General features: G+C 37.9%; 1 protein-coding gene and 1 pseudogene across 1 annotated transcript; one reads left to right on the top strand and one right to left on the bottom strand.

Moving 5' to 3' along the window:
• Window positions 1-13,805: 13,805 nt before the first annotated feature.
• On the top strand, window positions 13,806-15,956 carry LOC127633145 (galanin receptor 2a-like). Its single transcript, XM_052112025.1, has 2 exons — window positions 13,806-14,152; window positions 15,215-15,956. The coding sequence occupies exons 1-2, from the start codon at window positions 13,806-13,808 to the stop codon at window positions 15,954-15,956; spliced, it is 1,089 nt and encodes a 362-aa protein (XP_051967985.1).
• A 6,385-nt stretch (window positions 15,957-22,341) lies between these two features.
• LOC127633144 (endoribonuclease Dicer-like) lies at window positions 22,342-24,409 on the bottom strand (annotated as a pseudogene).
• Window positions 24,410-24,625: the final 216 nt, after the last annotated feature.

Below are 24,625 nucleotides of genomic sequence, written 5' to 3'. Positions count from 1 at the left end.
CCCCAACAACTGATCTGACCAGTGGCGGAACGGTGTTTAGTGACAACAAAGAGTAAACATGACATGCTGTGCACCCCAACTGATTTAGTGATTTCTAGGAAACAGTGTGTGTTTCATTAGTGCAACTTGTTCTTTCTGCGTCTTAGGTTTTCCCCATTTAAGAGGAGATGAGGGGGGCGAAGGAGGACCAATGATCTTCTAAGTGAATCTCTAAGAAAAAAGGCAATGATGATCAATCTGATGACCAGGAGAATCTGATTCATGTCATTTTCCAGCAGCGACGTTTAAAACAGCTGTTTGAAATGAGGTGTTGGCTCAGCGATGATCCTAGGCCATTTCTGCTTCTTGATGTTGCTTTAGATAATTAACAAAAAATTTACTTTTTGATGTTTTCCTGAAAAAATGGCAGAGAAGTATATGAAATCCATCACTAATTTGCAACAAGTAGAATATGATATACACTACAGAGCATAATGATTCTCCACATCAGCTCTGCATTGTGGATGAAATCTTGCTACTTACAGATTGATTCCTCGTTTTTGCTTTAGTGGTGTGTTTCTCTTTTTAGCATTTACTGTTGAAAAACACTGGAATGGTGAATAGACTATGCAAGGAGCAATAGACTAAGCACAATTAGGCTAGACATTCCTGCTGTTTCTATAAATACCCATTGCATTGTCTCCCCTCTCTCTCTGTCATTCTCATTAAAGAAGGGGAAAATCAGTCTGCATCTGCCGGGACTTTAAGCCCCGCTTTCCCTTGAGGATAATAAGGCATGCAAAGGGCTTTCTCAATATATTTTAGAGGCTCTGAAGTGACCTTAGAATGTGGTTAAAAGATCACATTCCAAGTCATTTTAGTCCAGCTCAGGAGAAATTACAGTCTTTATGGGTCATAGACTTAAACCAACTTGAATGAACAGATGAAGAGGTCGGGGAAAAGCAATCAATAGCCTGGACTGACTATGAGATTCTTTTGGTGAAGCTTCTCTTAGCTCTGTACACTAACACAATGCAAATGCTTGGAAGAAGTAAGCTGCTGTAAGATGAAACGATGCGTGACTATTTTGTTTCAAACCGGTTTGTCTGCAGACATCCTGCTCAACATATTTTTCCCCAGGGGCAAGCCGAACTTTTCTAAGTTTGTCATAGTGTGCTAGCACTATTTATTTCCACAGTTGGAAACTTTTCATCAAGTATGACATACACTATTTACCAAAGCATCCATAACTTTAAGTAAGGTGCTGCTGCTGCTGTTGCATCAATCCCACACACATTTATGCATAATTGTAAAATAGGAAGATTATTCAAGTTTTCCAAATTATATTTGCTGTGAACATTTGGTTTTTATTAGCAATTAATCTGTAATCTGATTTGTATATATGGCATATAAAGTAAAGAGTGTTAGGAAAGTTGTATTGTTTTCAAACTCAGACATTCTTTGGACGAATACACTAAACAGTTGTGCATTCTGCATTTATTCACTAACCATCCACTATCTAATGTAAGCAGCACAGTCAGCACTGAAATAGTGCTGTCTTGAATATTTAACTTAAGTGATTGGCATTCCTTTTCACACTAATATGCATCCTTTCTGTTTAAATTAGGCTCTTAGATTGCGTTTCATTCAGAAAACTCTTTGCTTTTTGCGCTATTACCGACGAGGAAAACAGGAGGTAAAATGATTGTTATTTAAAAGAGATATTAGTATACATTTTCTATTGAAAATTGCAGTAGTAATTCAACAAATAATGATCAAATGATGGAGAAGAGTGTTAACACCTGGCATTTATTATATGTGTTGTGTAGTCAAGTGCACTTTCGGCATGTTAAAAAGATCATTCAGGTGACTGGATCACAGCAGTGGAGTGATGATATACAGTCCCGGCAGAGTGTGCCAGATCACGGCATTCTACTGCATTCTCCAGTATATAGCGCTCAGAATGGACCCATAAGACCAGAATTGTACTGTGCAAATTGCATTATGCACAGACATTGTGGGTGTTTTTGCGTTGTTGCCTAATTTGTGTTTTATAACCTACCACCTTTCAGTTTTATTCTTAGTAAGGGGTGACATGAGAACACAAAGAACAAATATTCATTCTAAAATTAAATCAAAAAGGTAATTTATCTCTCTTTGTTTTATTTTTATGGTCTTAACTCAAGTGCTACTGCCCACTGTATCCTGCTTGATAATATACTAAAAAAGGCTCTTTATACTTGTTATTTCCTGTGAATGATCAATATAGTGACAGAACAGTAAAATGTAACTTTTCTTGATGACATTGCCCAAGTCATCTCAGAGAGCCTGGGCTTGTCCCCATTTCACAAGTGATGTACTTTATTCAGTCGATGACCTCTAAACATCCTGCTGTGGACCTTAATGCAAAAAACTATTTTCAATGCCCTTGTTGCTCTGGAGATGCAGAGGGTGCTTAATAAGACAGAAGGGCCCAATGTGCTTGTGAGCTTTGCCAGGTCTTGATGACATGCACTGTACACAGGTGTGCTTTCCAGCCACTCTCTCAACCTTTGAAATACGTGAGATGCATTGCCGTAATATTCCCAATTTAAGCCTTGGCAGCCAAATACACTAAAAAACATGAGTGTGTAGCAGGCTGAGCAGAGCAGAAGAGCATGCCCTTGAGCCAGGGCATCCAAAGTTTAAAGAAATGCTGTCTGGAAATAGTGCCTCAATCACATTGACTGGCGAGAAAATGACCTCGTCTGTGACATATGCAGCTGTGCAGATGGTATTGTCAAAAAGTGCTGTTTTAATGTGAGGAAAACCAGTTGGTTGGAAAATTGTAGAATCAGATGAGTTTTGATCCATCCAGTGCGGCCGGTCATCTCTTGGCGACCCCTGACAAGAGCAGCTGAAAGAAGATAATGGTTTAATTAGATGTGGCATGAGATGTTTAGCCCTTTTAAGACACTCCCCTACTGTACATTACCTACTTTTAACCACTATTCTATAGATCATGGCAAATATACACTCAAGTTTTGTTCCATTTTTAATTACTTGTTGAAAATCTCAATTCTAGTAGTTTTCCAGTATATTAACTGCATAATTCACGTTTTCTTGAACATTTCCTTGGTTATTAGAGTCAAATGCTGAACTCAGAGTCATCTAATCCTTTTCCAAAATGTAAGTTGTTCATGCTGCTCTGACAGTCAAAGAGGTTACTTCCAGGTAGCATTAGAGATTTTGAAATCCTTTTAAATGCACCGTTAAAATGGGAGGAAAATAATTTGCTATGCATTTAACTCTTGCGGTTGGATGTGTTTTGCAGTAGTTGCAGAAGTTTGCATACCTTGTGCCTTCTAGCATCCATGTTCATATGGTTTCGGAATTTCAATTCATTGTTTTGTTTAGGCATTTTGATTTTTTTTCTTCTCTTCAATTCTTTGAAGTTCACCAGAAACTGTGGTTCATGTATGACATAAAACTGCTGTGGGTCCTTTCTGGAACGGGGTTAAAGCCTCAGCCAATAGGTCCTTGAGTTTCCACTGCATAACAACAATGTTTCAATACATCTAATCGGGGGTATTTAGGCTAAGTAAACTATTACTCTTTGGGCTTTCTTCAGAAGACATGGCCCAGTCATGCTGTCTTTTATTCAAACCATTTGTGTGTGGTTGGGAGTCAGGGGCGGGCAGAAGGCGGTGAAGTGAGTGGAAGGATAGAGGAAAGATTGGATAGCCCTGGAAGAAAGTCTGAGACACGCAGAGTGAGAGATCTTGGCTGCCAGTGCCAAACCACATGCAGCTTGCGTGATTGTGGCCTCACTGCCTTCACATGCTCCCCCTTCCTCTCCCCTTGCTCGCTCCCAAACTCCCAGAAGCACCTGCACGCACTGCCACCTGACCTCCATGACCTTTGAACTTTGGAGAACCAGGCCAACTATCTGAACAAGGTAAGGGGGAAAAGAGAGTTAAGAAAGGGCACTGTATTTAGCAAGACACAGATAGAATAAATTGTGCAATTAATTTATTTTTCATTACAAATTATATTATCAGCATAACAGTTTGAAGGAAACATTTGTGCAAAATCTTGCATGTGAATTCTCACACAGCATCTTGTGAAAGTTCTTTATTGAAAGAAAACCTGTCCTTTTGAACAAAATTAGTTAACAGTTAATGTCACAGATTTGCTTATTTGATTACTGATCATGAAATTGTGTGGAATCTTAACTAACCAGTTAAAATCCACGATCCCGGATAAATATTTCTTATAGTATGTCATACATTTTTCAAAATCAAACAGAGTGGTAATCACTAGCATGCAATCAACTGCGAGAGAGGAGTCTATTTTATTTATATAAAGTTTTTCGCACCTGACCTGCAATCCAATCTACATCATGATGTAAAACTTCCTCATGGTCATGCAGCGTGTTTTCATCAGCTGAATGGGAATGTGATGAAACAAGCCGATAAACTATTTAGCCCTTTTAGGTCAATCGCACTTCCAAAATCCTAAAATTGTAAACCATTCTAGCGGTTGTCAACTCCTGTTTTAGACAAATTCCAGACTGAAATAACAAAAGCACAATCTGAGTCTATTACCTGTGATTTTATGTGTCTCAACATTCAGTTTTAGCCATTGCTCTGAAGATGGGCATTTTTATGATATCTTACTGTATAACTGCTACAATTAGGGCTGTTTCTGAGCATCTGAGGGCCCTAAGGGAAATCCTACTTGGAGCTCACCCCAACACAATGAGGTTTTAAATTTAACATAACACAACCTACCTCACTACCCTAAACATTAAACCTAAACCTAACCTATACTGTCATATAAAGCAAATGTGACATGAAAATGAAATAGCTAAAGTGACCATGTCATTTTGTGGTGCTTCTATGACACTTTCGGTTCAAGTGTCGACTAGCGTGCTGTTCAGGACTCGTACATCATTCGAACAAGCTTATAAATGTAGTTGGTTATGTTGCTATAGACCAATAAATTGGCAATGACAGTGCCAACGTCAATGTCGGAATTGATAGCAAAAAGACAGACGAGAACATTAAAGCAAACCTGTAGTTAGCTGTCCAAACAGTCCTCAAAATATTAGTTTCCTTTAAAGTATCTCCTCTAAGCTTGTTGCAATGGCTAAACCCAAGCTTTACTTTTATTGGACTCCGTCATTGAAAAATGAGTTTGAGACCTCTTGTAAATGCTTGTGGCTGACTGGACTGAGGGGAGATAATTTACAATGCATGGCTTTGCAGTAAAAATTTTATTAAAGGCATGTTACTAACTCATATAATAATACAATAATAGTGTAGCAAATAATATTTCTGTATTTATGGTGGATTTTATAAAACTTTTATTTAATCAGTGATTATTACTAACTTGTTACTTGCAATAGTGTACCGAAACCTAGCTTGCTTTGAACCTGGAGGCAAGATTTGTTCTATATTATCTAGCTAGCACCTCCTGGGCCTAACTTTGGGTTTGCTCTTTAGTAAAAGAGTTTAAATGTCATAAGTGTCTATGAATTGATAATATCCTTTTTACTTAGATTTGTGTGAAAGGGATTAAAGCAGTGGTTCTCAACCTTTTTGACTCCAAGGCCCCCCATTTTCGGAGAATATTTTCAAAGGCCACCTCATGTGGGCTATTAGATATTTATAATATAAAATGTATCTATTATGAGATATTTCCTTCAAGAAATGTCTAGAACTCTATATTCTTCATAAAAAGCAAGCTGTCAAAGGTAGTTATTACACTTTTAGCATTTTTCAGTAAGTTGAATTCTAATAATTATATTAAAATTATAATGATCTATCATATTTGAAATAATTTTAAGACATCCCTGGAAGTGTGCTGAGGCACTCTAGTGGGTCCCGACCCCCTGGTTGGGAACCACTGGATTAAAGGACATTGTTTTTGTGCTTCTAGTTATAATTTCAATAGGAAACTGTTGCAAAAGGTACAATGAGCCACGCAAAAAAAATAAAGTATGTAACGTGAGTCTATGAGACCATGTTGTAGGCCTATAATGTATGACTTTTTCCATTACAAATGTACTTCAGTTGAAAGACTTTGGTAAATGCACAGTGGTGGAGGGAATTTATTATGAATTAACTGCTCCTGATAAAGGTGCTGTTTAAAAGCGTGTGCTCTTTGTGCTGTTTTAGCACCCCATTCACTCAAGGAATTTTGTGGATCAGCCAATAGCGCAAATGTGCCCAAATGTGTGCAAAATACAATTTGCATGCACTATTCCAATTTTGCAGCCCAATTCTAAGCACTCTTTAGAGGAGGATTTCACAGACCACCGTATTTGACACCCTTCTGTACATGACCAAACCGTACATCATTACTGTAATCCAGACACCTAAATCATCTCTTAAACATGCCGAAAGTCTGCTTGACCTTACAGCGCATCTGGATATATGCCAGGCTATAACACTCATCATTTGATAATTATTTGATTAATTACTGCTAATGTTCACAAACATCTGTTTTACATAAAATGTATTTTACTGCCTATTTTCATTCTCAGTAATAGTGCAATCTAAATTGTGCCAGGCCGTTTTTTGTGAATAAAGCACAATCTACAATGAACTTAATTTACATAGAAAGGAGGCGCAGAAGGGAATGACAATAACTTAATTCAAATACTCAAGATGCAGCACAGTTTCTGTGCTGATTGCAGCTGCTAATATAAATTGGGGTGGTTAGTGAATAAGGCGCAGGTTTTTGCACATGGCACATCTGTTTAGTAGTGAATTTACAGTTTTTAGATTAACAAGGGCACTAGAATGTAATAGTCTAATCTTTTTAATGGTACAGGCTTAGGTTTTAGCCCATTTCCCAAAGCAGTGACGCTATGTGGGGCTATCACATATGAAAAATGGGAGGAAGAGGTATTTCAAGGGATGAAGAGATCTCAAGTCTTATTAAACTTCCAGTTTGTGAAAGAAAAAGAAAAATGTGCACGACATACCATGGTTGCATGCATAGCCATTGATTTAGTAAAAGTCATACCTGTACATTTGGCTCCTATTGCCCAATTAAAGCACATGTACTGTTTTGAGGCTGTTGCTTTATGAAAGGTGTCACGCCCTGATCACTCAAAACGCCATTAACAAAGATAACATTTTGTAGTTGGCTAATATAGATGAAGATTGTCAAAACTGTAAGAATAACTTGATAGTATGGATCACTTAGAATTGTTTAAAAATGATAAACAAATTGGTAATGTTTCCTACCGTATTTTGTATCGTTTTCCAGCAAAAGGATATTTATAAATTTATAGCTGTGAAAGTGCTATATTAAAGTTTGTTTTAATAAAGAAAACTTAACTTTTAATGAAACATTTTTCTGACTCATAAATATGTTATGTTATATACAGGTATAAACATAAATCTATATTTAATATATGTTATATATGCTAACAATCTATGAAATGAAAATGGCCCTGCACTACTTCAACTACAGGGCCAGCAGAAAAAAATCCTTTATGTTGATTCCTGACATCTCCTTGCCACTTTAGTAATGAAATAAACCTTCCTCCACAGAACACATGGCCTAAACACACACAAACCATTACTTAAAGTCTGATAGTGACTATTAAGCAGCCCACTATGTTTTGTCCTTTCTAAGACCTTTTGTAAAATATATATTTTGTATAACAAAAATGTCTATTACTTTTTAAGATTATATTAATTTCTTTGACTTTTCCTGTAAATCACAATCTTACTCCTAAATCTCAACAAAATTTCCTAATATTTCCAGGTTTTCAATGACTATGGGAACCCTGTCGACATCATCTTCTCACCACATCCAGAGGCCGTGATCATTTTGACATGCATACATGAATGCTTTCAAAGTTATTGTTTTTTTTCTTTTTCATTATTAAATTTCATAGTTCTTAAGCATAGCTTATACTTTCCATAGTGTCTCTTTCCTCTGTCACCCAGCTGACGCACATTTGAATGATTTCTAATGACAGGGCCTCAGAATATTCCCATATGTGGCCAGCATGAGAATGTCAGCTCTTGTTACCTCTATATCACCCAGCAGCTTTGAACAAGCCAAGCTCACCAGAACAACAAGTTCACAGCCTATTGTATTATTTCCTCTGGTGAATATACACATAAAGGGGTCATTTAGGCCAAGCTCACCTGATATGATAACCTCAATGCAGTTACAGTTGGTTAAGCAGGCCATCAGAAAATGTAGCACCTCTAATTCTTTAGGATTTGTGGGGCTGGGAAACCAGAGCCAATAAAAGACAGCAAATGTCCAGAAAAAGACTGTGTGACGTAAAGAACGTAAAAGAGAGTGATAAATGTACAAAGGAAAGGAAGTTTTTCCTCGCTCTGTATGAATGGAGCGCTGTTCAGTTGACTCCAATGGCAGTAGTCATTGTTTTGACAGAAACCCACCAACAGCAGGTTAAGTAATTACAGAGACATCCTTGGCCACTTTCAAGACTGAGATATTTCAGGCATTTCTTGAAAAATAGTAACCAACCAGCAAAAGTCTGGAGAAAGAGACTAATGTGAAACAGTGACTCTAATAAAGTCAAATATTTTACACTTTTTAAAATGTGTGGTTTGTCATCCACAAAGTTCTGAAGCAACATTAGATGCTTGGGAGCTTCTTGATTAATTGATACCATACTGTCTTCATTCAATCATTACAATGGGTCAGATATTGTAAAGGAATGAAAGAAGGTGGATGGTTCTTTCATTCCTTATTTTTGACCAAATAATTTTATTTTAAAAATAATTTTTGTTAAGATTGGTTCACTAATTAATTATTTAGACAAATTTGTAAGCCAGTTTGACTGATTCATTGAAAATAAATGACTCAAAAGTGTGACTTGAGCTAAAATCAGACTGCACTTTGGCTTGCAAGCATATTTCACTCTACACACAAGCAATATCTAGCTAATGAAATATTTTAGAGGAAAGCATAACTACAAAAATGTGTTTTCACTATAACAATGTCCATGATTTTTCCATGACTTTTAAATATTTTGTTAATTTCCATGATGTTTCCTGGCCTGAAAAAAAGAGAAGTAAAGAATTATGAAATTCATTGATTTTCCCAGGTTTTCCATGAAACGTAGTCCTAAATCTGCAAAACATCAGTGTGTTGTGTTGTGTTGTACTCCACTGCTACAGTTTATACTTTTTGTGATAGTGCTGCCCTCTTGTGGTACACTTGTGTGCTTACAAGTTCATTCATCACATGTGTTGCTTCCTGTTAGATATTATTCACGCTAGCGCCATCTTTGATTTTTAATGGGAATGACAATGAGGCTGTGAGGGATAGACTTACAGACTCTTCAATGGCACGAACGGTATAAAGCTCCTAGATCACGTTTGATTTTACTCATGTAATACTTTTACTCACGTTGTCTGGAGTTCTTTGTATACTGAATGTTCTTGGACAGATATTTTATCAATGTTTTTTCCTGCGGAATGAATGATCCAAAAACACTTTAAACTGTGATTATATGTAATTATAGGGTAGGCCAATTACAGTTATAACAATTTTTGCACAAATACTCACCAGAATAAACATGCCATTTTCCCACATGAGATGCCTTTATCTGTCTACCAATAAAATAGTCCTAAATGTGAAAAACCTACATAGTTCCAATTTTAGATGCTAGCAAAATTCTAGCAGGAGTATTTGCTGGATGTTTCTTATTCAGCTGGTGCAGTTTCACACAGTGTTACATTTGTTCCCCACTGGCCAACTTATTGTATGTTTACCTAATTTTCTCAGTGTCCTTGCATCCTAACATGTCACAAAACATGTTCATTTTAATAGACAAATCAATCATGTAAATAAAGAATGTTTTCTTTCACGGTCCTTCAGGAATAATGACCACCCCAGATGAACAGATGTTCTCTAATATTTTTTTGCAGCAATGTGGACTGGCTCCTTTAAATTTCCCACTCAGAGAGAGGATGCTAATATTAAGGTGTACAGTGAATACATCTGGTCAAACTTGCATGAGAAGGGAAGTATTCAAAGTGTTACAACTGCTCCATACAACTTTTCTTGTTCTACCCACATCTTTATTTGTAATTATGCAGAATTGAAAGATTTGAATGTCACACATTGTTTATTTCATAACCCTTTTTATAGTTGCGCCCAACCTCTCAGTAATTCTAATCTACACAGCAGGCTAATGCTAGGTACTAGCTCTGTCATTCATGTTCACTTTAAATTATAAAAATATAAATAAGTTCAGATTTAAAGGCATATACTTTAGATGGCACAAGCAAAATATTAGACATCCCAAAATCACTGTTATATAGCATATTAAAGTCTGTCAGCGGGCAGGATCTTCATGGCAATGAGAAGACTCTCCGCTCACCTGCAGTGCTCCGGTGAACATCACTCCACCTTGCCGCTTGACACTTCGCTGGTGACCGGGCCACTTCAGCATCCTGATTCCCCGCAGAGCAGGAGTTGTGTATCCTTATAGCATTGTATATTGAGATACTGTCTGTATATATATATATATATATATATATATATATATATATATATATATTGTTAAGGGATTAATGGAAAGGAGGAGGTGAAAACCGGCTTGACAATATTAATAATATTTTAATAACCAACTTAAACAAAAAGACAAACACACAAAGGTGCCAGACAGCTGTCCATAAATCTCTCTCTCTCTCTCTCTCTCTCTCTCTCTCTCTCTCTCTCTCTCTCTCTCTGTACTGCGGCTTCCAGTCAGCCCTTATCCCTCTCTAAGGCTTGATTAGCCTGATTAGTGGCCTGGTGTGCGGAATCCCTCCCTGGCCCCGCCCTCCGCCCTATCACATTCCTCCCTCATTCTCTCAGGCCGGGGAGCCCCCGGCATGACGTACACCCCCCCATTCCCTGGGGAGGGGCGTGTCTTCTGCACACCCGGCCCCTAATCAGGCTAATCAAGCCTCAGAGTGGGATAAAGGCCGACTGGAAGCTGCCGTGCGGGAGAGAGAGAGATTTACGGACAGCTATCCGACACCTTTATGTGTTTGTCTTTTTGGTTATGTTCACTATTAAATTATCATTTATATCATCAAGATGGTTCTCACCTCCTCCTTTCCATTAATCACTTTACATATATATATGCCTTAGGCACATAAGATGCTTCACAAAAACATTTGTCTTAAGGTGGGGTAACAATTATGACGGTAAGGAGGAAGCTGGGACCGGGTTGACAAAGCACACAGATGTTTATTGTCTAAGACTTTTCAGCAGTCCACAATAAAACTTTTCAGCCTTACATCAACATATGCTCTTCTTTTCAGCACTGGCGCTTCTGACACGCAGAACCACACAAGCAGCTTCCTGCGTCTCTCTCTCTTGTTTGCCGCTGTCTCTTGTCCTTAAGTACCCCTGCCGCCCCTCACTGGAGCATGAGACTGGCGTGGCATGCAGGTGTAAGTCATTCGCCACTTATCTTCCCGGCTTCACTCTGCCCAGATGCCGGTCAGCCCCGCCCTGCTCACCACAGATGGTTATTTATATTTTCAACTTTAGTGTGTCAATTGGAAATATACATTTTAGACTCCCAAACATTTATTTTGCAAATAGAATAGAATAGAAGAACAGGGAGCCCTGCAACTAATGGCATTGTCCCCACTGAAAATTGAGTCAGTCTGGGATTACAAGAAGAGACCGAAGCAAGTGAGACAGCCAAAACAGACAGAAGAACTGTGGAAAATTGGAACTTCCTATCTGCCAACAACCAAGAAAAACTGTATCTGGGTGTACCTAGTAGAATTGGTGCTGTTTTGAAGGCAAAGGTGGTCACACAAAATATTGATTTAGCTTTTTTTTTTGTACTGGACTTTGTATGACATTAATTGATAAATGAAAACTATTTATGGCATTATTTGTTTAAGACATCTTCATTATGTAACATTATTCCCAAGTGCCTAAAAAATTTGCACAGCGCCGCCACTGAGCCACCCAATCGAATATTGCTGTTTACAATATTGTCAAATATGTTGTTTCTGTGTCTCATTCATCTGAATGCAATAAAAAATTCAATAAATGTAAAAAAGAATACAGCCCTCGTTGCACATGCACAAGATGCTCACACATTCTCAATAAAGAGCTCTTTTCCTCTTCATAGCCTAAAGATTCCTCTTTTATTGTTCTATCACCTACAGATCATCACTGATCCTCCACCTGGTCATCTAATGGTTAGACGGATATCTGGAGAGGCCTTCAAGCCATAGTGTCTCGCACCCACTGTGAAATTTGGTGGAGGATTGATGATGAATCCGCAAGTCTGGAATCGGGCAGATTCATCTTTGTAAAGGACTCATGAATCAAGCCACATACAAGGTTATCCTGGAAAAACTTGCTTCCTTCTCTGACAATGTTCCCCAACTCAAAGGATTGTTTTTTCCAGCAGGACAATGCTCCCATGACACATAGCCAGGTCAATCAAGGTGTGGATGGAGGATCACTGAGTCAAGACCCTGTCATGGCCAGACTCCAATCTCCAGACCTGAACCCCATTGAAAACCTCTGGAATGTGATCAAGAGGAAGATGGATGCTACAAGCCATTAAACAAAGCCGAGCTGCTTGAATTGTTGCACCAGGAGTGGCATAAATTCACCCAACAGCAATATGAAAGACTGATATAGAGAGCATGTTAAAACGCATGAAAGCTATGATTGAAAATCAGGGTTATTACGCCAAATATTGAATTCTGAACTCTAAGTTAAAACATGAATATTGTGTTATTTAAAAATGAATATGAACTTAAATATGAATATAAAACCCGAAAGTTTTGACCTTGTGGGGACATTTTGTCGGTCCCCATGAGGAAAACAGCTTATAAATCATACTAAATTATGTTTTTTGAAAATGTAAAAATGCAGAAAGGTTTCTGTGAGGGTTAGGTTTAGGGGTAGGGTTAGGTTTAGGGGATAGAATATAAAGTTTGTACAGTATAAAAACCATTATGTCTATGGAAAGTCCCCATAAAACATGGAAACACAACGTGTGTGTGTGTGTGTGTGTGTGTGTGTGTGTGTGTGTGTGTGTGTGTGTGTGTGTGTGTGTATTTATCACTTTGTGGGTACCAAATGTCCCCATAAGGATAGTAAAACCCAACATTTTTGACCTTGTGGGGACATTTTGTTGGTCCCCATAAGGAAAACAGCTTATAAATCATACTAAATTATGTTTTTTGAAAATGTAAAAATGCAGAAGGTTTTCTGTGAGGGTTAGGTTTAGGGGTAGGGTTAGGTTTAGGGGATAGAATATAAAGTTTGTACAGTATAAAAACCATTATGTCTATGGAAAGTCCCCATAAAACATGGAAACACAACATGAGTGTGTGTGTGTGTGTGTGTGTGTGTGTGTGTGTGTGTGTGTGTGTGTGTGTGTGTGTGTGTGTGTGTGTGTGTGTGTGTGTAAAAAATGTTATTACTCAAAATATATTTCTCCTATACAAGCCGACTGAACACTTTAGAAGCCGCACTAAAGTTGTGAACTCATTCTGTATCAGTACAATTTTTTTATTGTAAATTAATTCAAATAAACATATTTTTGCAAGCTTAAGAAAGAAAGTTCTTGGATGATTACGGGAAGGTTTGAATGACCACCCGATGTTCAACTCCTCCCACCTCATCTATATGTGCATGAAAACCATCCAGACATGCTACAATGCGTTTCTTTCTTAGGTTGTGTTTATCGGGTATTTACAAGACTATAAGCAAAAAGGACGGAGTGAAAGTTCTTTATTCGAGTCCATATGGATTCTATGTATTGTTGAAGCCTTTTTGGACATTTCAGTGGTAAGAAAGTGTCCACGATGAACGCATCTCAACAGATTAATTTCTCATCCAACTGGAAAGCAGAGTTGGTAATAATATCGGTCATATTCTCGGTTATCTTTTTGGTTGGCACCATGGGAAACTGTCTTGTGCTCGCCGTTCTCATTCGTAACGGGCAGATGAACACGAAGACCACCAACCTGTTCATCCTGAACCTCGGGCTGGCGGACCTCTGCTTCATCGTCTTCTGCGTGCCTCTCCAAGCCACCATCTACACCATGGACGAGTGGGTCTTTGGACCATTTGTGTGCAAAGCTGTGCACTTTATCATCTACCTGACCATGTATGCGAGTATTTTTACGCTCGCTGCTGTGTCTGTGGACAGGTGCGTCCTCGTCCTGTTGCGCGCAATCAGCGTGCGCTTTTCTTTCCAATGCAATGATTTAGTTATTAATGGTAACAATATTTAATCATTTTACCAGTTATAACTGATGCCCTTCACTTAGAGAACAGCGATACACTTTTATTGTTAGCGTAACTGTTCTTTCGGCTTGACACATAACAATTACATCATAAAAAAATCATGACATTTTCAGTTTTTTTAAATGGACGTCCTTCGAGGGACATCTTATAAGATTAATACAATTATTAAATGCACCGCAAATAATGTGAAAATATGCTGTTACATATACAGTAGCCTACATTGAGCCTTGAGGAGATATTTATAACTGATCTGACCCTAAAAAATGACTTTCATTATCATGTTGAGTCAGTATACAAAATGATATTTTTGAATTAAATAAAACCAGTTAATTTAGATATTATTCTTTTTTTTTATTATTTAGATGAAGCACATTTTTGGTTAGCTGGAATGTTTTTGGTTTTTTATACAGTGTAGGATTAATATTGATTAAATTGAAAACTCTATATTCATCATTAATGTAGAGTACCTAGGAGAAATGATGTGATTTTATTACAATGGTGTTATTTCAAATATTATTGCTAATTTTGAATAAAATGCACTGAAAATGTACTTCATGTGATACTATGTAATTAATTGGTTTTATTCAAGTCAAAAATATGATTTACCATCACAGAATCATCCTGAATGCATTAGGTTACACCAACAAAACTCATTTTAATGGTTAGATTAGTCCGGAATCAGGAAGAGCTCCTTAACAATTGCAGGTTACCATGTTTTACAAGGTCTTTCACAAAATACAGATGCTAAAACACTTCCTCCAATCATGTCAAATGCTTTTGCTATATGCAAGGCAATACAACAAACATTCTGCTATCACATGTAGCATGTAATCATAATCCATTACACATTTAGGGTCCACAATAGATTGCCAATACCCTAATGTCAACTTATTGTTGGAATTGAGACTGGATATTGATTGCATTTATATACAGTATATTGATTGTTTTGCACTCTTCTCTAAAGATATCTCGCCATTCGGTACCCCCTGCGTTCAAGAGAGATGAGAACTCCCCGTAATGCTCTGACCTCCATTAGCCTGGTGTGGGCTTTATCCCTGTTCTTCTCCAGTCCATACCTCAGCTACTATCAGCAGATGGATCTGGATGGAGCCACCCTTTGCATTCCAGCCTGGAACATTGAGCATCGTAGAGCCATGGATGTGTGCACCTTCATATTCGGCTACCTAATCCCAGTCCTCATTCTTGGTATCACATACAGCCGCACCATCCGTTACCTGTGGACCTCTGTGGAGCCCATGCAGGACATGTCTGAATCCCGCAAGGCCAAGCGTAAAGTGACCAAGATGATAATCATCGTGGCTGTGCTCTTCTGTTTATGCTGGTTGCCCCATCACCTGGTCATTTTATGCATGTGGTTTGGTCACTTCCCGCTTAATCACACTACCTATGTCCTTCGCATTCTCTCTCACCTGGTGGCTTATGCCAACTCCTGCCTGAACCCCATTGTTTACGCCTTGGTGTCTAAGCACTTTCGGAAGGGCTTCAAGAAGGTGTTTAGCTGTGCCTTAAATAACCGAGTCGATAACCGGGTCCACACTGTGCAGCCGGCACAGATGGTGAGCCTGGTGGAAGCTGCCTCAAGCGAAAGCTTCAATCATAGCGAAGGGTCAACCCGGGGTTGGCTGTGGAGAAAAAGTGGAAAGAAAATGATGACAAGTGCCTTCATGACATTTAATGTGACATAAAACTCTCTTACTCTAACCCGATGTCAAATCAGCATTCACCAAAGTAGAAAATTGTTCCATTCCGGTGGCTTTTAAAAGCATTTAACATGGTGGTTATGTAAGAAAAGTTGTCATAGATGCAGAGAGGGAAAAGAGCTGATCTTATTGTGTTTTTGATGAGGACAGTGACTGATGTTTAAAATTATATCTTGCTCCTGTGTTTTGTCAGTGTTGGCAGCTTTCTTCACTGTGCTGTGGTGACTGTGTGTTTTGTGGCTGCAGACCACTGTGAAACACAGTAAGGATTTCCGGAGGTATGATACAAATTAAATTATAGATGGACAGTGCTGTCATTAAGTTGTTTTGTCCAAATGTTCACACACTGAACATTCATAACAATTTCATCAAGCAGATCTTTGAGCTATTTATTTAATAATTTTTAATTGCATCAAATTTATTTTTAGAAAAACTGAAATGTATTTTGGCATTCTCAGCTCCATTAGGCATAGTGCTATAAATTAGCTGTTGATGTATTCTCTCTCAAAAAAAAAAAAAAAATGAAAATTGAATAGAGTAATCTTTAACAAAATAAAATAAAACAATGTAATATTTTAAGTTTTATTAATTTAATTTCACTGAAAATAACACAATTAAATCATATGGAATATTGTAATGTAATTTAAATGCATATATCTTTGAAAAAATATTTCTTTTAGTGTAACCAATGTACCTACAGCTCAAAGAAAAAGCCACAATAGAAAAGGCATGTTTAAAAATGTGTCATGTATCTAGTCAAGTTGTCATTTTTATTTGTATAGCTCTTTTCACAACACACATCGATTCAAAGCAGCTTTACAGGAAATTGTGCATTGACAAAAAAATTAAAATGTAATGTCTATAATGTCTTACAGTGATCATTGTGTAGTTTGATTAAATATGATTGTAAAATGTGTATAGAAATTAAATAATAATTGTATTTAGAACCCATGTGAGCAAGCTGAAGGAGACTGTGGCAAGGAACACAAAACTCCATAAGATGAGAAAAATAACCTTGGAAGAATCCAGGCTCACTGTGGGGGTCAGTTCCCCTCTGGCTAAACAACATGAATATAATGCCAATATTAGTTATTTGTGTGCAGTGTAAGTCATGGTTTTATTTTATTTTTAATTAAGTAAGCATTAAGGTCCAGTGTTTAAAAAAAAAAAAAATATATATATTTTTTTTTTATGAACTGGAAGATTTTTTTTTTTTTTTTTACATAAATGTATATTTACATAAATAAATATACATTTATTGTAGATACACTCAGCTACAATTACTTAAAAAAAAAGAGGGGGGTGAACAGAATTTTTAAAGTTTTTGCGATCCATAAGGGGCTGAATTCAAACCACTGCAGCACGGATACGGTCATTTAAATGCACTTCCCTTAAAAAAACAGATTCCGCTGCAGTTTGTAGCCCATAATTCCCCATTTAAAATCCAAACAGATGTCTTCCCCATTCGGTTAATAGGAGCGTCAATAGGAGATTGCCACATGTGCTGCTATGTTCGCTTTGAACACCTTGCTACTGCGAAGCAGACAATTTATTTTTCTTAAAGAGAAAACAAAAGTATGACACTTTGCTATGAAATAAAGGCCTTTTAAATAGATTAGAGCTGATTTAATCAGATCTGTTCAATGCTTCAGTCTAAAAAAGAAAACACGGGTGGGAAGAAGGTGACATGCACTATCATATCTGGACTATTAATTGAACTATTATGGGCAGGAAGGGGGTGATGGGTTGAGAGACTGTGTGGTCCCCAAACATTTGAAAATCATGTCAGTCAAAGGACTAGATGGATTAAATTACAAATCCATATTTAAAGAATTACATTAAGGCAGGACATGAATGTACACATAGGACACATATGTAGCCCCAGATTGTAGAGACTCAAAACTTTTTTACAGTTTATTTTCTCTGTTGATATCCTGCAGGCAACATTTTACTCTCTGATCTTTTAAATACATTGGTAAAATACCAGCGATGCAAACAGCAGCCAGGCCAAAACCACAAGTTATTACTTTAAACATTATGACATCATATTTACGTGTTGTTTCGTTTTTTTCTTCTTTCATTCTGAAATGAGGTTCATTCTGATATTGCGCCGGAGTGGAATACTTATTTGTGCTACATGTAATTAAAAAAAAGAAGAAATGAAAACACAATAATTATTCTCCACCATGAAGGAAACAATCTGCAGCTTATGATACGATGGAGGACCATTTTATGTTAACACTCACTCACAGATAATGAAAAAACAAAACTCATTTATTTCAGCTTTTTCTTTTTACTAAGATATTACTTAGGTTGATATCTGTTTCGTGGGACTAGCACTGGCATAAATAATTCATTAATTGTTGTGAAAAGTCTATTTTGCTTTGTTAAAAAAAAAATGAATCTCTATCTACTGTATGTGGTGCAACCATATGTGTGATTTCACATTCTTTGAAAGTTGACAGAAAGTTGACAGTTGTGTGCCATTCAGAAGCTTGGAAAAACATTGTAACAAGCTATAAAAAAAACACGTAACAATAGTCTGAGGGTTGAGTGTGGAATGCTATTAATTTCCAATGACCTTCTATATTCACATCGCAAGATCAATCTGGGGTTGCGACCAAGACAATGTAAAGAGGCTCACTCAACTCTTGCTAAAACTGACCAGATCCACTGTCGAGATGGGACAGTGGCCTACTTTGATTACAGCCTCAAACTAACATAAAATCTTGGCTAAATTGGCCCACAACACAATCTGTAGCCAATAAATCTAAGTTTTTCAGAATCAGAAAAACGTCAGATTAGTATGCCACATGTTCAAAACATCTGAAGGAAATATCCAGAATGAAGCATGGCACCAAAAGTCCTTTACTGTATAGAAACCATAAAGTAAAGAATTGCTATAGTAGCAAAGGCTGCAATTCCATTGAATCACATGTCTAGGTGTTACATTATTGTTTCAGGGTTGAAAGGCACTATTTTGGAGCATATTCCATTAAAAGATGCAAATTCAATGCCAGTGGGAATGTTTTCTAGTGCAAATAGTCATGAGTGTATACATATACTATATATAGAGACACATATATATATATATATATGTATATATATATATATATACATATATATATATACATCATTTTGTGCCTAACTGCCATTCATAACTGTAAAAAGGTACAGTATATCCACACACCATTGGTTTATGATAAGGTCAAACTATTCGCAGGGGTCTTCTGAGGTAGCAATGCCTGGGGTTATGTAACTTCAGGAATAGATTCTCCATAACATAATAACTGAATCATGTAAAGGAGATAGACAGAATGAGGTGCGGGAAAAGTTAAGTAGCCTTCAAGAGGTGTCCCCACAAAATCAAAAATAGTTTACATAATTTTCACACCTTTATTCCTAAAGTAAACATGGTTAAGAGTGCCCACTTTTTGTCGGCATACTACTTAATAATTGACTAAAACATCAGTACAGTTGGCAACCTAGTAAGACTGCAGAAAGAGGGAAGTGAAAAGACAAGATGCGTGGCTTTTAAGATTGAAACGCAGAACGTTTCAGAGTGCAATCTATTGATTTTCTCAAGCGTTAAGTAACTCTACTGTTCAGATGCACAATGATAGAGAAGCATCAAGCTTATGTGCAGAGAACAATTTTCTCAGCATTTCCCCTTCAAGCATAAAAATCAAAAAGAAATATAAATGTGGTAACAATTCTCAAACTAATTTCTACAGCTTGACAGCTGACCGAACAGTATAACCAACCCAACAGATTTCAAAAGTTAATTTATGAGGTAATACAGTTACAGTGGAAAAAGATGAGAAATTTAAGCTTAAATATAGCACCGAAGGACAAAAAATGCATGCAATTAACTGAGGTATTCAAGTGAAGTATGCCTATTAATATGAAAACATTTATGCTAGACAAGAGGCTACAACACTTTTACACTAAAATAAAGGCTGGTTACCATATCTCGAAATATGTGTGAATGTTGAGCAATTGATTTAAAGGCAGCCTCACAATGTTGCATCAGCATCGACTTTGGTAATTGATACAAGTGAAGTCATCTAGCAAAATATTGGTTTGTTTCATATCTTTGTATCTTTAGCATTCATATCTTTATAGATATCAGTCTATGGAGACATCTAATATTCATAAAGACTATCAACTATATATAAACATCGTATCAAAAAGACATAACTGAAACCTAAGTGCCAATGTGGCATATACATTTAATATTGTGTTTTCTTTATAATGTAGATTGGTAGCTTTATGACATCTATACAACTGATCCAGTTGGCTTAGTTAACAGCTACATAAACATACATCCTCAAGTGCCGATTACAGCTACACAGATTACAGTAATTAGGAATGTCAAATTTTGGCATTCTGCCAAAGTGTTTAAAAACCGCTACAAAACTGGCACTAGTGCACAGATTGATGAATTGTGTTCTTTTAAATCAGTTTTGTTTTTTCTCTTATTTATCTGATACACTGGAGTTTAAATATGTACATTTTAATACAAGCTATAATCTTTAGCTTCTTTACTCACTAACACAAAGCAAAGCATATATCATTTATTAATGTTAATAAAAAGAGTGAAAAATACCTGACCGTTTTAACACTTGCAATACATAAAAAAACCACTTGTCCTCAAACAAAACTGGGGACAAAAATAAAGATTGTGTTTGTGCACGTAAGAATAAAATGAAAAATGAACCCTATGTGAATTATACTGAAATCTTTTGATGCTTAATTTATGTAATTTGGCAACCCCATTGAGAACGATGTCATTGAGGATTCTTCATGTGGTGTTGAGAGGGTTTCTGCTGTCTGAAGCTCAGTTGTTTTGGATCTGAGGTTGATTGGTTGATTGGAAGCTGACTTGGCTATCCGGTAGCTGCGGCCCACACCTTTGAACTTGCCTTTGCCCACCACTTCCACCATCACTCATACTTTTCCATCGTAGGTGCTCTCTGCAGTGACTTTTTGAGATATTGGGGCGCAAGGAGAATAATAATAATATTAATAATAATAATGATAACAAATATAACTGCAAGCAGAAATGAGGATTCCTCCTCAAAATGGCAAATCGTTTAAAATTTAAACACCAGTGAACAAGGAATATTAGCAGAAAATGTTTCTATGAGTGGGCTCATCATTGGATAATATACTTGCCAAACTGTCTCAAGTGACATCCCGCTATCTATATAAATTGCAGAGAAGGAATGCCTTCTCTGACCCCACAGGGCATTGCAGACAGTGTCTCTCGTCTAGATAGCCTTTTGCAAAGTGATGGTTGCATCCAGGTGTATGCCAAGCCAGTTGCTGAATAAATAAACTATTCTATACAAAAAAAAACGAATCACAAAGAAATGTTATTCTTTGTGCATAAACATGGTTATTGTAGGTCTGAACGGTGAAAGCAATGGAACGCATACAATATACAGTGCATCTCCCTATTCTCAGATGAATCATCACTTAAGCTGTTATGAAACTGATCTTTCCAAGACGTACATCCACATATCTTGGTTCTCCCTGGAGAATATGCCAATTGGCTGGTTCTACTGTGTGGCTGCTTCAGTCTCAGCTGTTGCTTAGGGAGTTTATGGGTAATATGTGCTCGCTAATTTGCAACATTAGTGGAAAAATCCCAGTGTTGCAGCCTCATTTAACAGCTGACGTTATTGTGCATCACTATTTAACCAGTATTGTGGTTATTTAATACTTCCCCATGACGCTGTTGAGTTGTTGAAAAGGTTGAAATGTATGTAATGAGGATCTCTCTAGTTGTTGTAGAATTGCAACAACAAAAAAGGCATCATGCACTAAATTTGACTCTTGAAAGTTTTAATTTTAGTGGTTTGATTTACATCTTCATGTGTGTCAAAAATCTCTTCATGCAGAATGTAATTGTGTAGCAGACTTATGAACCAATCCCTCACATTCTTATGGTTCCTCTTGAAGGGTCAATCTAAAATTGATTGGCCTATGCACAGAGGACTTCTCTAGAGAGGCAAAAGCAATACTTGTTGCCTCCTACTGATGAATATACTACCTATCCAATCATTTATCTGAGTTTTGGACATAGAGTGGACTTGGAAAATCAAGGCAGAATCTTTGAGGTTCTGAGCAAAAAAATAAGAGGAAAGGATTCCATTTAGCGTGGCCTGTAGCGCCCTCTATGGGCGAATGTGTGTCATTCTTGGTGTGGGGGTACCCGTTGCCCTGAAGTATCAATGTGCCAAATTAGAAAATGTTTGACCAGTGACTTTTGGAGATATTGGGGCGCAAGGAGAATAATAATAATAATACAAATAAATATAGCTGCAAGCAGCAATGAGGATTCCTCCTCCAAATGGCAAATAGTTTAAAATTTACACACCAGTGAACAAGGAACATTAGCAGAAAATGTTTCTATGAGTGGATAATATACTTGCCAAACTGTCTCAAGTGACATCCCGCTATCTATATAAATTGCACCGGTGAGTGATTAAAATATGTCTCCCATGGCTTTGGGGACCTCAATGTCTTCCTCTTCCTCAGAATTCATTCTTTGCATTTCATTCTTCTCCAGCTGAAATTACACAAAATCATCAATCACGTGGAACATTTGGAGTGAGACAGCTTTGAAGTACTTTTTGTAATCGTACTTGACAGCCAGGGAAGCAAATATGGTGTTGACAAGTGCGGAGTGCAGGTCTGTCAGCACGCCCGTGGAGTGCTGCCGCGGATCTTCATAGAGGTGCTTTGTTATCAGGTAGTCTAAAATTGCATCACCAAGGAACTCCATAAATCCACAGATAACAATCTGTGATGGTGTTATAATTATACAAGTTGTGGGTGAAGGCCTGCAGAAGACACACCTTTTTTTTTGTTCTCAAAGTCTGATATAAGGTGGTTCAGGGTCCGTACAGCATCTGGGTGGTCGAACATGCAGCGTGGAGGGATCTTCACCCAGCCATACAGCAACTAATTTGACCCCATGGAACTCTTCTTCTCCACGGGGAGCACCTTCAGGACGAGGGAGCACAGGAATATTTGGGCTGCCCTCTCCCCACAGCTGGTGAGCTAGCATTCCAGCAGGGCCTCCATGCAGTCAGCAATGCTCTTATCTGCGACGCACTGCTCAGTGTGGAGGACATAGGAGATGGACTGCTTTCCAACATCTGTGCCATCATTTTCCTCGGAAGGGTTCCAGAATACCACCATGAAGTCATCCTGCTCACCTGGTTTGCTGGGGTCCAGGTAGCACATGGCATCCCAGAAACTGTAGTCAAACAGTTGTTCGACCACCATTGTGTCCTTGAGCAAGGCACTTAACGGCAGGTTGTAATAAGTGCACTGTAATTCGCTTTTGATAAAAGCATCTGCCAAATATGTAAATGTAAACTCCTCAGCACCACTGTCTGGGGGAACGGGCTGTTGTGGGGTTTTTTTGGGCACTTTCCATTCGTATCGGGGTTCGGACAACTGGAGCGAAATCTTCTTCCTGAAGGCGCTGCAGCCAATCAGCATGTTATCGATGAACCTGATGTGATCAGAGTTGTAATTCAGGCTAATCGTCAGTATTCACCTCATCCTTAGATGGCTTAACCTCCACATCCTCTCCCTCATTATAATCTTCTTCATCATCACTGGCTTTTCCATTGTGCTCGCAGACAGCCAGTTCACAGGGGGTTCGAAGATGGACAACACCATTTGACTAGGAAGGTCCTTTTTCTTGCCAAGACGGTAAAGATTACAGTTGCTAACCTTCTTGCTTCTCATTTTTGACAGCCTACCCTCATGGGCATCAGGATATGTACAGAACAGGTAGGTGGTGATGGTGTGTTTCAGAAAAGAGTCCCCCAACATTTCCAACCTCTCCAGATTAAAGCTGTCGCTTGTGTTGGAGACAGCCAGGGCCTGCAGGATGAAGCCAGGATTTGGGCCCAAGGTTTTCAGAGAATCCCATGCTGGGCCTACACAGGCAGGTGTAAATGTCAAGTCAGAGACCTCTGAAGACACGGCTGAAGGTGATAAAGTATGGTGCTGGTTGCCATCTCCGGTTTGGGGCAACATTATGAGGTAGGTTTTATCACATGTCTGTCACAGAGATCCGATTTCCAGTTGCTGGGATCTTTGATGAACTGTAAGATTACTGACTAATGTATTTGAAGTCCACCCTGGATTGACTGCAGAAGTTCACATAGATGCATTGTCCTTTGTTAGTTGGCTGATGAATGCTTTTGTTGGCAATTCAATTACAGTCTATGTATTCCATTTCAAGAGTGTAGTCCATCAACAGACAAAGGTTATGCCGGCAGATGATCAATGAGATGCATCACAGTTCAACCAGCAGGTCATTTCAGTGAGGTTCGCTGAGATTCATCCAAAGTCCAAGGTTCAGGCAGTGGCATATGAAGTATCTAGTATCTTACAGTTGGAGTTGGCATCAGTTTATACTCTGAAGTTTAGGAAACTGAAGTGATGTCTGGCTTGCACCGGCTATAGTTTGTCGTCATCTCTCAGCGACATGTAGCAGTGGAGTCCGACACCAAGCAGGAACAGAGCTGGATATGGCAGGCTCTGGTAACCTTTGGATATGAATCCCGAGGTTGAGACATGGAAACAAATAGAATAATTAGCATAGATGCCATACAATTGTATGC

The sequence above is a fragment of the Xyrauchen texanus genome, chromosome 40, assembly GCF_025860055.1.
Source record: "Xyrauchen texanus isolate HMW12.3.18 chromosome 40, RBS_HiC_50CHRs, whole genome shotgun sequence".
Classification (NCBI taxonomy): domain Eukaryota; kingdom Metazoa; phylum Chordata; class Actinopteri; order Cypriniformes; family Catostomidae; genus Xyrauchen; species Xyrauchen texanus.
This window is presented reverse-complemented; position numbering and strand designations above follow the sequence as displayed.

Coding starts and splice junctions, on each gene's coding strand:
- LOC127633145 (XM_052112025.1), top strand. CDS start 13,806: ATGAACGCATCTCAACAGATTAATTTCTCATCCAACTGGAAAGCAGAG. Junction 14,153..15,214: donor GCTGCTGTGTCTGTGGACAG/GTGCGTCCTCGT, acceptor TCTTCTCTAAAG/ATATCTCGCCATTCGGTACC.